This window comes from Hevea brasiliensis, chromosome 10 (genome assembly GCF_030052815.1).
Source record: "Hevea brasiliensis isolate MT/VB/25A 57/8 chromosome 10, ASM3005281v1, whole genome shotgun sequence".
NCBI classification, from domain to species: Eukaryota; Viridiplantae; Streptophyta; class Magnoliopsida; order Malpighiales; family Euphorbiaceae; genus Hevea; species Hevea brasiliensis.
The window spans coordinates 16101035-16119320 of record NC_079502.1 but is presented as its reverse complement, the minus strand read 5'-3'; the positions used below and the strand labels follow the sequence as shown (position 1 = coordinate 16119320).

General features: G+C 34.2%; 1 protein-coding gene across 1 annotated transcript; it reads right to left on the bottom strand.

The window, feature by feature from the left end:
• Window positions 1-1942: 1942 nt before the first annotated feature.
• Window positions 1943-17593, bottom strand: LOC110647806 (lysM domain receptor-like kinase 3). The gene is made up of 12 exons (XM_021801796.2): window positions 16675-17593; window positions 15657-15690; window positions 15524-15528; window positions 15244-15402; window positions 7425-7621; window positions 5756-5845; window positions 4178-4271; window positions 3944-4095; window positions 3773-3864; window positions 2869-3007; window positions 2564-2662; window positions 1943-2475 (listed from the first exon to the last, which is right to left on the bottom strand). Exons 1-12 carry the CDS (start codon window positions 17303-17305, stop codon window positions 2311-2313), a joined length of 1857 nt encoding a protein of 618 aa, XP_021657488.2. The 5' UTR covers window positions 17306-17593; the 3' UTR covers window positions 1943-2310.
• Window positions 17594-18286: the final 693 nt, after the last annotated feature.

Sequence of the window (18286 nt, the reverse complement as noted above, 5' to 3'; positions counted from 1 at the left end):
TAGTGTGATGTGTCACCTCAACAGTCTATTTTAGTAGGGCCCATGTGTATTTAGTTCTTGTACTTTTGCTCATTATACATAAATGTGATGTAATTAAATTTTGAGACTGTATAATAAATTATAATTATTGTACATCATTTTATAAGAATGAAATGAAAAATATTTACTTGAAATTTATATGAGCCATGATGATATGATATGATATGATATGCAAAAAAATAAAATGAGATGGATAGTATGACATATGATATAAGATTTTTAACAAGTAAATAATGGAACTCGCCAAACGCTAATAAGACAGAGGGGACTTTGTCCGGGTCTCCACAAAAATAAATTGTGATAAAAAAAAAATTTCACACATGGACAAATACGAATAAATGGAATTTAAATTAATACGGTATAAGACAAGATAAGATATAGTGCTCCGGCACTGAACGTGGTATGTATTACTCGGCTACACTATAAACGGGTAATGGGTGTCACATTTTATTCGAGTCATATTGTTGTACTTAATCACACACATTAAAGTGCCTATTTTTTATTTTTCATTAATGATTTTACAATCTCTGAAAATAGTATTTATGGGCAGGTATTTGAGTAAGCGGCTAGCAAGTAAATACTCAGACAAAGTTTAGGACACTCACCCTCCTTATTTCAAATTACTCAGATCAGTTAACAACGACAAGGATTATGAGATATGCCATAATTACAACACTAGTATCCATAGGACTCCCATATCAATTTCTTTCTTTTTATTTCTTTTTTTTTTTTGTGAATCTCTAATTTTTTTCACCTTCTTTCATTTTTTTCCAAATCTTTTTTTTTCTTTTTCCTTTTATTTTCCATCATTAATTTCTTTCTGTTTCTTTCATTTTCTTTCCAATTCTCTCATCATTTTCTTCACTTTTTTTCCATTCTCTCTTTTTCTTCTACCATTTCTCTCATTTCTCATTTTTCCTTTCATTTCTTTACTTTAATTATTTACATTTTATTTTTTATTTTCATTAATATAATTTTCACTCGATTCATTTTTTCATCATAATTTTCTTTAAATAATACTTTTTATTGTCATCATAAGGTATTTATAATAATTATTAGTGAAAAATTATGTATCAATTACAATTTATTACATATAATGTATTTATATTAACATTAAATAACAAGTAAATTAGCAATATTTTATTATAATTAGCAACGGAAGTCCATTGCTTAATCGGTCGTAAATAGCAACGGAAAAAGAAAATCGTTACTAAAATGCTTAGTTAAAGACTCAAAATTAGCAACAAATTATAGTATTCATTGCCATTAGCAATCAATTTTCATTGGTAAATTAATTGCTAGTAACAACAGAATTTTTTTTACTAATTTTTTATTTTTTAAAAAATTAATTAAATTAGCAATATAAACCGTCATTAGTTACCATTAGCAACGAAAATAACAATATATTGTAAAGTAAATTAGCAACGAGGCCCGTTGCAACAAATTTGAAATGATTTTTTTTTCATTGTTAATCTATCAAAATCAATTTTTTACACCCATTGGCTTTCTATTTTATATAAAAAATAAATTCTCACTATATTATGAGACGTGTAATGTAAATTTACTTTATATATATATATATACAAAGTTTTTTTATAAAGTAGAGAATTATAATTTTTTAGAATTATAATTTTTTAGTTATCCTCTTGGGAGTAGCCTAAGAAATTAAAGCAAATAAATTTTAATTATGAAATTATATTAAATTATATGAAATTCAATTCAATTCAATTCAATTCAATTTTGTATTTTAATTTATATAATATCAAACAGGAAAATCTATTTTAAATGAATTCTAAGTACAATTGGAATTCAACCAAACAGTATGTACATTAATCAATTAGTCTTTCATTGCCCTTTAATGGCACACTAAATGAATTGAAAAACAATTTAATTTAACGCTTCATTTTTCAAGGGTAAAAGAAAAGTAAAAACCTTTCTATGAACTTATCAAAATGATTAATACAATTCTATGTTGCTTCCACAATTTTCAACTAAACATTTACAAACAACATATTTATGTGGGAGTGAAATATCACAAGTGTTGCAAGTGAGAATTTATTCAGTGCAATCGTTATATATATAACAAATATATTTTGATCATTGATTATGATTTAGGGATCCAAATGAGATCCACCATAATCAATTGTCATAATAAAATCGTTATACATACAACGATTGTATTCTAAAATTTCTCAAAAAAGAAAAAAAAAAAGAAAAAAGGGAAAAAAAAAAAGAAAGGAGAACCTCTGTAGTGCTTGATGAGCATAGCTTCTATCTTCCTGACATCAAATTGACAAGAGCTTGATTTTCATAGAAGGAGCCAACATCCCAATCCTCTGTTGAGGATGAAAGAGTCATTAAGGCAACCACAATAGATCTCATACTTGGACGCAAATGAGGATTCTCTTGTGTGCATGCCTTGGCAAGCTGGGCCATCTACAACCAAAATAAACACAGTACTTCAGTATATCTCAAACCTTATAAAAGGTATCTAACACCTCCCTCTCCAGGATATTCTTCTTACCTTTCGGACTGAATCAGCTGGATAGTTATCCCCAAGCCTTGGGTCAATTAATTTGCAAAGCTCTTCTTTAGGATCAGGTTCATTAAGAGCATCTTCAAACTGTACACATTAAAACAGTGAGATCAACTAGTGGGCATTTTCTGGAAGTTAATTAGGGCAAGACAAGTTAAGGTAAACTTTTTAGTACAAAAAAATTGTACAGTTTGGCTCTAATTCTGATTTTAACAGAGTGAGACCTCTAGTAAGTTATGTTTATCTATTTATACACTAAATTAACTGATAAAGAAAGAGGGAAGAAGATTAACCAAAGCAACAAGGCCCCTTGTTTCAGTACTAGAACCATTTATCTTGACAATAGCATCCTTCGCAGAAATAAGTTCATAAAGGACAACTCCAAAGGCATAAACATCCACTTTTGGAGAAACATCGCCATATTGTGCATATCTGCAGACAAACAGAAAATTTTAATCCATATTAATAGAATAAATCAATGAAGCTTTTGTTTTCCCAATTATATCAGATACATAAAATGCCTTTATTCTCATAAACCAAACATGCCATAAAGGTTTCCCTGGCTGACTACAGTGACTCCATTAAGTATACTGAGTATACCATTTAACTTGCAATAGATTTTAGTTTCCCATAACCATCACTTTCCCATAATGCTAAATAATTTTATCTTCCATTCCATTAAATAAATCCCTTGTATTACTTTCAGTATCATCCCTAACATATCCCACTCATTCACTTTCCTCTACAGTCATTTCCTGCCTGAAATTCTTCCTTTTTCTTTGCTCATTGAGCTACCAGTCTAAAAGGTAGCCTGCTCCACCCATTGATGCATGGGCTTAAATCCAGGATTGGAAACACAGTGGCTCCATCCTGAAATTCTGAACATAAGACTCCATGAGAACAATTTCACTGGAATTCATCCACATACAAAATTACCAATCAGAACCTATCTTGAATCCTGGCCATTAGCTGCCTCAAACAATTCCCTAAAAGATATAATGACAGGAATAAAATCACAAAACCACACTGTTCAGAAACTGCAAAATAACAGATCTCCAGGATCTTTGTTCAGACCATTACAGATGGGGGACAGTTGCTAAAAACATCTAGACTGGCAAATTGACAGGTTAAAATTGGACTCTTCATGAGTCTTAATGCTGATATTCTACTTTCATGTCAATTAGATAAGTTTCTTACTCTGGTGGCATGTATCCAAATGTACCCACAAGACGTGTCGGGAGCGATCCACTTCCAACCTCTGTTAGTTTTGTTAACCCAAAATCTGCAACCTGCATTGCAAACAATTTAGTATAGCAATTTCAAAGGCTTTCAAATGGATCACTATCACATAATAGATGTCAATACAACCTTTCCACGGAAGTTCTGGTCAATCAATATATTTGCTGACTTAATATCACGATGAATATAAACAGGAACAGTATGCTCATGTATATATTCAAGGCCTCTAGCTGAATCAAGGGCAATTTGCACCCTAGCAGACCATGGCAATGGATCCCTCCCTGGAAACAAGCAATAATGTTATCAGTACCATTATATATCAGCTCCCATCAGAAATGATCTACAGAATGCATGTACTCTCACCAGAGCCACGCAAATGTTGGCTTAAGTTTCCATTCTCAATGTACTCATAAACAAGGAAAAGAGAACCCTCAACACAATATCCAATTAATCGGACCTGCAATATATGTAGACGATATCATGTAGTGAATACAAGGTAAAGGAAAATCCAAAATTTTGATTGGTGTGTGCATAATTGTACGCAGACAGAACTATTGTGTAAACTGTGAACCATTAACTTGCAAAATCCTTCTGGCAGGACACTTTGATATTTATGTAACTAATTAAGACCTTGGCTATGTTTGGGAGAGAGGAGAAAGAAAATGCTGAGGAAAAAGGGAATTAGGACCCACATGACAAGAAACAAATTTGTGGGTCTAGTAATCCATTTTCCCTTCCTCATTTTCTTCCCTCTTGCAAACAGGCCCTTAACCTTGAAAGTGCAGCTAATGAAAATATCCATACTTAGGGGTGTGCAAACGGTCGGTTCGGTTCCGAGCCGAACCGATAAAACCGAAAACCGAAAATCAAAAATTTTAAAAATCGAACCGAACCGATTGATAAGAGAAAACCGAACCAAATCGAACCGATAAATATTGGTTCCGTTCGGTTTTAAACCGATCAAACCGAAATTTATAAAATTTTATATTTTTAACATTAAATCTAAATAATAAAAACATAAAAACAAAAAAAAATTAGAAATCGAAACTCAAAAATATTAAGGTTCGATTCGGTTTTCTTTGATTTCGGTTCGGTTCGATTCGGTTCAATTCAATTCGGTTCGATTTTTTTTATTTCCTATATATATTAATAATTTCGGTTCGGTTCGGTTTTTTAAATTTTTTTATGAAAATAATCGAACCGAACCGATTAACCAAAATTATTAAAATTATAAACCGAACCAAACTGATTAAATTTTAAAACCAAACCGATTGAACCGAATTCAATCGGTTCGGTTCGGTTTTTCGGTTTAAACCGAAAACTGCTCTCCCCTATCCATATGTCACAGCTTTGCACTTCTAAAAGTTAATAATATTTTCAATGTATAACATAAAGTGCCTTTTTTTTTTTTTTATCTATATCTCCGAAATTCGGAGCCACAAATCTAAATCTTTCCATGTTTGTTTGACATAAAAATTTGAACTGTTTCTTACATTGCCATTGTAGACAGAAAAACTGCCTTTTATGATTTTGTTCCCCAAAGCAAAGGAGTTAGCGCATTAAACTAAACATGCCAAAACTTATATAAAGAGGCTATAAGGCATTGTCATTTATAAAATCACCAAGCAGGGAATGTAGACCGATCTGGTCATGCAAACAAACAATATAGTTTTGCCTATGTTCATTAAGTCTCAATCCAGAACCAGGTCTCATTATTTTAATTGGATAAATGAAATGATATGTGTATATTCTATTCAGTTCGTAAGATGGACAAACAGTAACTATGAAGTTTTTTACGTAATATGATCACTTGCTCTGAAAACTGTTCTAAAATAAAATTTTGATAATTTACTCAAATGAAGTAAAGAAGACAAGTCGACAACACTAATTCTTCTTTATAAGCATAGCTATTATTTCTTGTAACTGAGATAGAAAGTGTACCAGGTTCAAGTGATGAACATGTGTTAAAACCTTTAGTTCAGCAAAAAATTCTTTCGAAGCTTGCATGTCCATTTTCTTGATTGCAGCTTTCTGCATGATAATTTCAATTTATGGGTGTTAGGAGCAGAAATATATATTACTAAAAATAAAGGAATCAACACATGCTTCTGTCCTTTAAAAGAAATAAAAAAAAAAAAGAAGTAAATTCATCCCTGTAAGTATTAGTAAATGCACCATGGAACAAAACAACATTTGGCAGATAGCTAAAGGCAGTCCTGAAACATATTCCCCTGTGTTTGGAATTCGTACGAAACTTGTTCAAAGAAAATTTTACTTGTATTAAATCCAGACTTAAAAAAATTCATGAAAAGGGGTATAGCTATTAACAGAAATCATCACTTATTGCTCCTCTTTTTTAAAAATTTGCTCTTATACTCAGGTAAACATCAAGTGAGAAAAAATTTTCTCATAGATCATAACATTTTCCATGGTTGTCACAATTTAATTTGTTGAATCATAATTGAAGTTTTTCTAATATGCTCAAAATGCTAAAAGAAAAAAAAAATGATCCTCCTTATTCTTATTCTTCAAATTCAAAAAAAATGATCCTCCATATTCTTATTCTTCAAATTCTTCTTCTTCTCTTCAAATTATTCTTCTTCAATTTCTTCTTATTCAAATTATTATTCTCTTCAAATTCTTCTTCTTCTTCAAATTTGCTCATATACTCAAGTAGGTAAACATCAAGTGGGAAAAAATATTAAATTCTCATGGATCAAAACATTTTTCAAGTTCATCACAATTTAATTTGTTGAAACATAATTAAAGTTTTTCTAATCTGCTTCAAACACTAAAAGAAAAGAAAAAAAAAATTTTCAGTTTTATAGCCAATTAGCCATATAATGGAAAATAATTCAGTTTCTCAAAGAACGCGTTCTATTAAAAAAAAATTCCATGGACCATTTATTTATTTTGGAAACAAATTGACTCCTTAAAAAATATTCAACAACTACCTAACTAATAATATAGAGGATGTTAAAACCAAAAAGTTAATAAAGATGCTGTGATTTCCAGTTCAGCTTTAACGCATGTAGATGCCAGAAGTTAACCAAGATATTCTACTTCTTTCATTCCTTCCAGGGTAATTTTCCATTTGCTTCCTCATACCCAACTTTGGTGCTTAACTCCACTAAACTAAGTCACTAACCATTCGTAATTTTATTAAGCTGCCTCTAAAAGTTCTGATTTCCCCCAACCCAAAATGTCTATAAAGCAAACAAAGTTATTCGACAAAAACTTCATGAAAGCTCATAATCAACAATAAAATCTTTTAAGTCACATTAAAACTTAAGGTATATCCTTCAATTGGCTTGTTTTCTAACTGTTATTATAAATGACACATACATATAACCTCCAATTTAAAAGGATCTCATGACAGGTATATTTTATATCAATCCCCTGGTGGTTTTATATAATGTGGTAGAATACCATTTAGACAGACATTATAACCATTTTTGCAATCTAAAAACAGAAAAGAAAAAATGTACTCGTCTTGTAAAACTTGGCCAGTATGCTGATTTAGCTCACGTTCATTATCATGAAGGAAAAATGCACAATGTTGAAACATTTATTCAACAATGATTTATGATAAATCCTAGTGACTACAAACCTCGTTTCTCAGTTCTGCATAGTACACAGACCCAAAGCCACCTTCGCCAATCTTATTAGCCATACTGAAGTTATCAGTAGCCTGGGCAAGTTCTTCATATGAGAACTCCACTGATTTATCCACAGTTATGCCAGTAAGGACTGGAGACGGCGCCAGACCGGTTGATTCCACAGGTTTATCTGAGTTACTTCCAGGAGCTGAACCAAGAGGGCTGGAAAGGTCAATTATTGAATAAACCTAATCATTCATATCATTTCATTCTCACGTGTACAAGAGAAATAATAACCAGCAAATGAGATGATTATGTTTCTATGTATTTACACAAAGAAATAAATTGGTGGGGGGGAGGGTGGGGGTGTGGGTTGTGGTGGAGATAATTGGATCAAGAAGATAGTATTTTGTAACAAGAATACATTGAAGGAGGCACCTTGCAGAAAGCAAGTAATTCAAAACACACGGCACATGTTTATTTCGGAGAGAGTGCTAAGCATATTGCACTTCATTTCATTTTTAATATGGACTTATAAAAGTTATTGAGCTGCTTACAAATTAAAATGAGTAGTCAATTCAATGTTACGACTTAGCCGTTTATATTGTGCCATTTCATTATGTATATTTTCAATGTGGATCTGTCAACACTCCCCCTTAATAGCAACTGCATAGTTGTCACTTGACAATTAGTTAGTATTAACCTAACATAGGCTCAATTACACAGCCATATGGGCGATTGAAATCCACAACTCAATCCATATTGTGATACTGTTATAGAAAGTCAATCCTATAATTATGTATTGTAGAAAGAGATAATTCTCCTCAATTTCAATTAATCTGTACATGGGTATATATATAAAATTGATTCCTATAATTATGTTCTACTAATTAGGAAGAAATCCTAAATAAGAAATCCTAAATAGGAATACAGAATACAGAATATACAGAGAAAAAATATAGTGATTGACTTTCCATAACACTCCCCCTTAAGTTGGAGCATAGATGTTAATCATGCCCAACTTGTTACAAATGTAGTCAATCCTAGCTCCATTCAGAGCTTTTGTAAAAATATCTCCTAACTGCTCTCTAGCTTTGATGTGTCCTGTTGAAATGATCTGTTGTTGAATCTTTTCACGAATAAGTGACAATCAATCTCAATATGTTTGGTCCGCTCATGAAACACCGGATTAGAAGCAATATGGAGAGCAGCTTGATTATCACACCACAATTTCGCAGGCAGGGAGGTTTTAAAACCTGCCTCATCTAGTAATTGAAGTATTCACATTACCTCACATACTGATTGTGCCATGGCTTTGTATTCGGATTCAGCACTAGATCGAGAAACTACACTCTGCTTCTTGCTTCTCCAAGACACCAAATTTCCTCCAACAAAAACGTAATATCCAGTAGTTGACCTCCTGTCAACCTTAGATTCAGCCCAGTCGGCATCTGAAAAATATTCAATATTCAAATGCCCATGATTACCATATAGCAAACCTCTTCCTGGAGCGCTCTTTAGATAACACAAGATTTGTTCCAAGGCTTCCCAATGAGTAACAGTTGGGGAAGACATAAAATGACTTACCACACTAACGGCATAAGCAATGTCAGGACGAGTGATTGTAAGGTAGTTCAATTTTCCTACCAATCTCCTGTATCTTTCTGGATCTTCAAACAACTCACTATCCCCTGCTAACAGTTGTAAAGTTGGAGTCATTGGTGCACTATAAGGCTTAGCACCTAATTTTCCTGTCTCTGCCAATAGATCGAGGACATATTTTCTTTGAGACAAGAAAATACCCTTCTTACTTCTCATAACTTTGATACCCAAGAAATACTTTAACAATCCCAAGTCTTTGGTCTGAAACTGGGTTTGGAGGAAGGTTTTAAGAGATGAAATACCTGCAGAGTCACTCCCAGTGATGACAATGTCATCCACATAGATTACTAGGAGAATTAAACCAGCCTCAGATTGCCTATAAAATACTGAGTGATTACACTTACTCTTTTGCATACCAAATTCCTGTACTACTTCACTGAATCTCCCAAACCATGCCCTAAGACTTTGTTTCAAGCCATAAAGAGACTTCCGAAGCCTACAAACTTTACCCAACTCCCCCTGAGCAACAAACCCAAGTGGTTGCTCCATATACACCTCCTCCTGAAGATCACCATGAAGGAAAGCATTCTTGATATCCAATTGATGCAAGGGCCAATCATATATAGCTGCTAAAGAGATAAACAAGCAAATAGAAGTAAGTTTAGCTATAGGAGAAAAAGTGTCAAGAGTAATCAACCCCATATGTCTGAGCATATCCTTTTGCTACAAGGCGTGCTTTTAACCTAGCCACAAAACCATCAGGATTTACCTTTACTGAAAATACTCATTTGCAACCAATAGCTTTCTTATCAGTGGGCAAAGACAACAGTTCCCATGTACCATTAGCATCTAAAGTCTACATTTCCTCTTTCATAGCATCACACCAGCCAGGATGAGACGGTGCCTCACCAACAGTATTAGGGATAGGAACAGAGTCTAAAGAAATAACAAAACACCGAGAACAAGAAGACAATTAATTATAAGAAACAAGTAGTTTGCGCTTAGCCGGTCCCAAGCCCGGATAAAGGAGGAGGGTTGCGGTAGGTGACAACCAGCGTAAAAATTTCGTCACACCCTATGATATGGATTCAAATGATATAAACGTTGGGGCATCCTCTACTAACGACGCGCTACATCGGAGCCCGGGTGTGGTGATAAATATGCAAGGGTGTAGGGCGTTCACCGAAAGCGACGCGCCATGCCGGCGCCCGGGTGTGGTGTTAAGTGAGCAAGGGTTCCCACATCATGGACGGGTGTGGGTAAAGAAGTTAGTCCATAAGACAGATAATAGAACAAATAGTGGAACAGAACACAAGATAGATATAGAAAATAATAGAAGATATCATAGAAGGAGACCAATTAGGAAGGAGCAGAATAGGAGGAGGATCAGGGTTGGTACTTGGAATGTTGGATCACTTACAGGAAAATTAATGGAGCTTGTGGATACCTTGGAAAGGAGAAGGGTGAATTTTGCTTGCATTCAGGAGACTAAATGGGTAGGAGAGAAAAGTAAGGAAGTGGGTAATTCAGGGTACAAATTGTGGTTTACCGGAAAGGAGAGAAACAAGAACGGAGTGGGTATAATCATAGACAGGACATTGAAAGACACAGTAGTAGCTGTGAAAAGAGTAGGAGATAGAATTATACTAGTAAAGCTAGTACTAGACGGAGAAACAATAAATATAGTTAGTGCTTATGCCCCACAAATAGGACTAGACAAAGGAGAGTAAACAAAGGTTTTGGGAAGATATGGATGATTTAATGCAAAGCATACCGAATGAAGAGAATGTTTTCATTGGTGGAGATTTGAATGGACATGTAGGAAGTGATAGGCAAAGTTATGAGAATGTTCATGGAGGTTTTGGTTTTGGCAGTCGAAATGAGGAGGGAAAAAGCATCCTGGATTTTGCTATGGCATACGACCTAATACTAGCAAATACCTACTTTATAAAAAGAGAGTCACATTTAGTGACTTTCAAAAGTGGGCAACATAGAAGCCAAATCGACTTCCTCTTAACCACGAAGACAAATAGAGCTCTATGCAAGGATTGCAAGGTCATTCCAGAGAGGCTTTAACAAGTCAACATAGGTTGGTGGTCTTGGATGTCAAGTTTAGGAACAATTCAAGTAAGGTCATAAGAAATAGTGTAGCTCGAACAAAGTGGTGGGAGTTCAAAGGAGTAAAGCAAGGGAAGTTAAAAAATGAGCTTCTTGAGTCCGAAGTATGGAAGCTAGATATGGAGACCAATGATATGTGGATACAGATGGCATCAAAGATTAGAGAAGTAGCTAGAAAAGTACTTGGAGAGTCTAAAGGACATGGACCACCCTCAAAAGAGAGATGGTGATGGAATGAGGAAGTACAAAAGGCAGTGAAGAGAAAAAGGGAATGGTATAAGAAATTACTTAAATGTGATAATAATGAGGCATATGAACAGTACAAAATAGCAAAGAAAGAGGCAAAAGGCGATTAGCCAAGCAAGAGCACGTGCCTTTGAAAAGTTATATGAGAAACTTGGAACTAAAGAAGGGGAGAAAGATATTTATAGATTAGCAAGGAGTAGAGAAAGGAAATGTCAAGATCTCAATCAAGTCAGGTGCATTAAGGATAAAGAAGGAAAAGTGTTGGTGAAAGATGAGGACATTAAAGAAAGATGGAGAAATTATTTTAATGATCTCTTTAATAATAGTCAAAATGGAAATAGCGTGAATATAGATTATAGAACAATAGAAAAGAATGTAAATTATACTAGAAGGATTAGATCTTTAGAAGTAAAGGAAGCACTTAAGAGAATGAAAGTAGGTAAAGCCTGTGGACCCGATGAAATACCAATTGAAGTGTGGAAGTATTTGGGAGATATGGGAGTGGTATGGTTAACTAAATTATTTAATAAGATTCTAAACTCAAAGAAAATGCCTGATGAATGGAGGAAGAGTATTTTAGTACCTATTTTTAAAAATAAGGGAGACATACAGAGTTGCTCAAACTATAGGGAATTAAACTCATGAGCCATACTATGAAGTTGTGGGAGAGAGTTGTGGAGCATCGACTACGTCATGATACTTCTATCTCTCTCAATCAATTTGGTTTCATGCCTGGTCGTTCAACTATGGAAGCGATCTTTCTCATTAGAAGCTTGATGGAGAAATATAGAGATGGGAAGAAAGATCTACACATGGTTTTTATTAATTTGGAGAAGGCTTATGATAGTGTTCCAAGAGAGGTCTTATGGAATGCGTTAGAACAAAAGAGGGTATCTATTAGGTATATACAAGTATTAAAAGATATGTATGAAGGAGCAACTACTATTGTGCGCACAGTGGGAGGGGACACAAGAGATTTTCCGATCTCAATTGGATTACACCAAGGATCAGCCATAAGCCCTTACCTTTTTACATTAGTTTTAGATGAACTGACGAAACATATACAAGAGAGTATTCCTTGGTGCATGATGTTTGCGGATGATATTGTTCTGATAGATGAGACACGAGAAGGAGTCAATAGGAAGCTAGAACTTTGGAGAAGTACTCTAGAGTCAAAGGGTTTTAAGTTAAGTAGAACGAAGACAGAATACATGCATTGCAATTTCATAGAAGCCCAAACAGGTTATATGGAAGGAGTTAGTTTGAATGGAGTGGCACTGTCCCAAAGTAATCACTTTAAATATCTAGGCTCAGTCCTTCAAGTAGATGGGGGATGTGAGGAGGATGTTAGTCATAGGATTAAAGCCGGATGGTTGAAGTGAAGACGTGCCACGGGAGTTTTATGTGATCGTAAGATTCCCAATAAATTAAAAGGAAAATTTTACCGTACAGCCATACGACCGGCTATGCTATATGGTAGTTAGTGTTGGGCATTGAAATTTTCGTATTCATCTAAGATAAGAGTTGCAGAGATGAGAATGTTAAGGTGGATGAGTGGCCATACTAGACTAGATAAAGTCCGTAATGAAAGTATTAGAGAAAAGGTAGGAGTGGTGCCAATTGAAGATAAGTTGAGAGAAGGGAGATTGAAGTGGTTTGGTCATGTGAAGCGTAGACATACGGAGGCTCCAGTTAGACAAGTAGAGCACATTAGGCTAGAGGATAGAAAGAAAAAAAGGGGTAGACCTAAATTGACTTGGAGGAGAGTAGTACAGCATGACTTAGAAGCATTACACATTTCTGAGGATTTAACCCAAAATCGTTCAGAGTGGAAAAAGCGAATCCATATAGCCGACCCCAAATTTTTGGGATAAAGGCTTAGTTGAGTTGAGTTGAGTTGAAAAGAAGAGATAGGGTAAGTACATGAATGTTTACCTTTACGAAGAGCAATAGGTAAGTCTAGATCAGAATCATGATCAGTATGAGGTACAGGATCTCCCAACGAAGTAGCTGGTGGAGGATCTGAGTCAGGAATCTCCAATCTCCTGGAATAAACATGAACAACGGGAGGTCGAGTAGATCTAGAGACAGAAGGTACAGGCTATGGGAGAAGACTAGACATTAGTTGGACAGTATATATTAAGAGATCATCCTCCTCCCCCTGACTCTCATACACAGATGATTGAGGAAAAAATGGTTGGCAAACTTAATTATCTCACAGTAACTCGTCCAGATATTGCATATTCAGTTAGTATTGTAAGTCAATTTATGTCATCTCCTACTGTTAACCATTGAAAAGCTTTGGGGCAAATTTTATGTTACTTGAAAGGTGCTCCAGGCAGTGGTCTCTTATATAACAATCATGAGCACTTAAATATTGAGTGCTTTTTAGATGCAGATTGGACAGGTTCAAAGATTGATAGAAGATCCATTACAGGATATTGTATCTTTGTTGGAGGAAACTTAGTATCTTGGAGAAGTAAGAAACAAACTGTAGTTTCTCTTTCAAGTGCTGAATCAGAATATCGAGCTATAGCCCAAGCTATGTGTGAAGTTATGTGGACACGTCAGTTATTGGAAGAAGTAGGTCTTGAGACCTCATCTCCTACCAAACTATGGCGTGACAATCAAGCCGCTCTTCATATTGTCTCAAATCCAGTGTTTCATGAGCGTACTAAGCATATTGAAATTGATTGTCATTTCCTTCGAGAAAAGATACAACAGAAGATCATCTCAACAAGGCATGTCAAAACCGGAGAGCAATTAGGAGATATCTTCACAAAAGCTTTGAATAGGGCTCGGGTTGACTACATTTGTAACAAGTTGGGCATGATTAATATCTATGCTCCAACTTGAGGGAGAGTGTTATAAAAAGTCAATCCTATAATTATGTACAAAATATTCTTCTTAATTAGTTAGCATAATTATTGGGATATCTTCCCAATTAGAATACTTAATTATATGATTCTTTATATATAAATACCTTGTATCTTATTCAAGAAAATAAACAGAAAATATTCTCTTCAGATACCATATTAAATTGAAAGAGAGTACTAGGCATATTACACTTTAATTTATTTTTAATATGGGCTTATACAAGTGATTGAGGTGCTTACATATCAAAATGATTGGTCATTTCAATGTTACAACCTCAACCATTAATATTGTGCCCTTTTATCATGCATATTTTCAATGTGTAATTTCGCAACAACACACACTTAAATTCTAATAATGGATGAAATATTAATAATTGGAGAACTTTTGTTTTCTCGCACATAAAAATGAAAATTTTGTAAATTAGAACGAAGTAGATGCTGAGTCATGCAATAGCTGGCTCATACACATTATAAGGAATCTAAAAAAGAAATTCTACCTCACAAAGGGAAAAGGGAAGGTGGAAAGAAGGGAGATGGTTTTGCAGAGGGGGGGGAGGGGGGAGGGGGAGGGAGGGTGGTGTCTAGAAAACTGAAAGAGTGGAAAGGTTGCACTTGCACCTCACCTATATCTAACAATGGCAAGCAGCCCTGCTCCCTTTCAAAGGCTCTCCCTTTTTTTTTCATTTATTTTTTTCATTTATTCGTCTCCACAAATTATTTTATGATTAACAGTTCAACAAAAAAAATTTTCATGTTATCGAATTATAGGAGGAATATTTAAGGAAAGAGATTATGATAACAGGCATGAGATATTTAGCCATGCAGCACAGGCATGCATAGTACATAACTGAGTAAAATTTAAAGAGCTCATGCAAAATAAAACCCTGGCATTTCTGCTAAGGCAATACTACAATTAGAGAAATTTCCAGTGAATTCATTAAGTACTTCCATCAAAACTTAAGAAAGATATAAATGAAAACAAAGATACCTTGCAAAGCTTGAGCAGAGAGATCATTAGATCCAGAAAGCAATATTGCTTTCTTCAACTTCTTTTTCTGATAAAATCTAAAGTACACAATAACTGCTACTAACAGCACCACAGCTACTGCCCCTATGGATATGCCAGCAATAACTCCACCTGCTATCCCTGCTTATGTTGAAGGTATATGTAAGTTAAAGAAGCATGAAGTTTGCATTATAGCATTATTGCCCAAATATAAAAATGAAGATATCATCACAAAAATGGCGTGCAGAGAAGTTCAAACCACCTGTGCTGCAAAAGGAAAAATTCAAAGAAAAAACACAAGCTTTTAGTAATTTGCATTTGCAAGAGATCCAAAGTAGCCAAGGGGAATAAATAAAAGATTAAGTTAATGTAAGGAATAAAGAAACTCATATTACCTTGACGTCAGAGGCCGATAGCTATTATTGTCATCTGTGATACAGAGAGTTTCAGTGAGTCTCATTTATAGCATTTCACAGTAGACAGCTAAATATCGTTTTCAGGAACTTAATATTTCTTATATGGTATTATAGCATCCAAAAGCAAATGTATAATAGCAAATATATTATAGTTTAAACATTATCACTAAATTAAAATAAGAAACAAGAATTAGTGAAACATGGGCTTACACAATATAGCCATTTAGGGCAAAATGACACAATAAATTGCAAGTGCAGTAAGCCTATGGAACTAATAATTATCCCATCTGTGCAGGTTTATCATTTTATGATGCAGTTGAATGCTTCAAAACAGTATGGTTGAAATGCCCAAAAAGGCTTCATCATACAAGAAACTACATTACAACTTCAAGCACCTTAAGAAACAACTAGATTATAACCTTGGACTTTAGCATGCAAATATATGTGAGCATTAACAATAAAAGGATCTCATTTTAATTTTAATAAGCCTAACATCACTTTTTATCAATGTCATGATCAGAAAGGTGGGGTGTCCCAATTAACTTATAGCAAAATCGAATGCCTAAGTTCAATATACACCAACATCTTCAAATTAAATATTCACTTAGCCAATTAAGAATTCCTCTTATATCCAACAAAAAATCACTAAATGGCAAACTAAGTTCAAAAGCATATAAATTCTATCCGAAAAAGAAAATTCAACAAAATTTTCAACAGCAAAAGCATCAATAAAACTATGTTCAACCTACGCCAAAAATTAGACATGCTAGGAGAATATCCACTGTTAAAGAGGAGGAATTCAATATAAGCTTATGTTAGATTATTGATTAGGAGGTTAATAAAACCTGGATTATAATTAAGAACCTAACCAAACAAATACGTTAATATAAACTAAATTCCCTAATGAGTTCCACCCCAATCAATTACTGTCCTACGTCAATCACTAATCATAAATAACAAACCCAAAACACAGACATTCTTAAATTCTTCAAATCACCTTTGCCTGGAATATAAACCAAACCACTTCCTTGACTAAAATTGGCACCAACATTATATCTCTGCAGCAAGTTAGCACTGATATTGGATGCATTTGCAATAGAATCAAGAGTATCTTCAGGCCGAAGTGGGTACGTAATAAACAAACCATAATCCTTTGAAATCGAACTATCCCCACATGAGCAATTCACGGTGACATTAAGCGCACCGGTGTCGGGTATATTGTTCTCCGGATAGCTATTGAACTGCTTCAACCAGTTAACCGTGGTCAAGTTAGAATAGTACCGGTTGGCGACGACGTCGTAGGTATCACCAGTTACCACGTTGTACTGAAACACGTGGCCGAGGAATTCACCGTTGATACAGTCGCACGGGAAAGGGATGTTGATTCTGATCCCTGCTTGGACACTGTCCATGTTTGGGACTCGATCTCTGTTGTAGCTGACAATTGTGTTGGGCGATTCTAGAATGGATGATTTCATAACATCGGCGATGAAGGAGAGGTTTGTCCCTCGCCAGACATAGTAAGAACCCAAAGCCAAATCGCAGCCTTTGGAGCATCTGGACTCGGTAAAGCAGCAGAAACATAGTAGCAGCAAAAACCCAAAGGCGAATTTTGATAATGAATTCATTGAGTAAATTTGGGGGAGAGATTTTTCTGGTATGGGAAAGAACAGAAATTTAAATTGAAGAAGAATTTGATGTATTCTGTGAAGGGTTGACTGGGTTTTTCATTAGTTTAAAAACAATGAGGTTGATTAGTTGATAGTGATGATGATTAAGACTTGTTGAAAAGGACATTCTTGTAGGACTAAAAATGGATTAACTATTAAGAGATGAATGATTGACGCCGTCCTGAGTTCTTCAATGGAGAATGCTACAGTGAATTCACGCGGCTTTCTGGTGTTAGGGGTTGGCGGTATTATAATTGTTGCATTGTTAATACGCTTAAGATTTTGAAGACTTGATTTTGACCGGTCTGTTTTGATTAAAAAAAAAAAAAATGTGACCGGTCTGGACTCGGTTTCAAAATAGCCTATGGCGGGTCTAGTGGACATGGCTTTCTTAAGAAGGAGAATAATATTTTCTATTTTAAAAATTATATAGTTTTATCATTGAAGATTAATCTTTATATATTAATTTTAAAAATTTATTGAATTTAAATTTTATTAAATTAATTATTTAAATAAATTACAGTTACTCGTGAAAAAATTTTGGGGAAACGACCACTAGTTTTCAGCTAACACCTACTGAACACAAAAGCACATTCAAATAGAAATACACATGGCAGAAAAAATTGCAGACCTATCGCAGCAAGCGAGACACAATCTCAACACCATGCACATATTCCTTCCAGACTAGCATTCTTCGTTAACATATTACGGTCAAATATTAAAATGGAAAAATTATTATTTATTTTTTATTTTAATAAAATTAATTATTTAATATTTATATTTTAAAAAATATATTAATTAATTTTTATATTTTTATTTTATTTACTCTTCAATTTCACTTATTATTTTAGGCTGTCATTTTAAATTTCATTCAATCATATAATTTAAAAAGCATAACTATATAATCATTTTATTTTTTAAGTTTTGAGCTATTTAAAT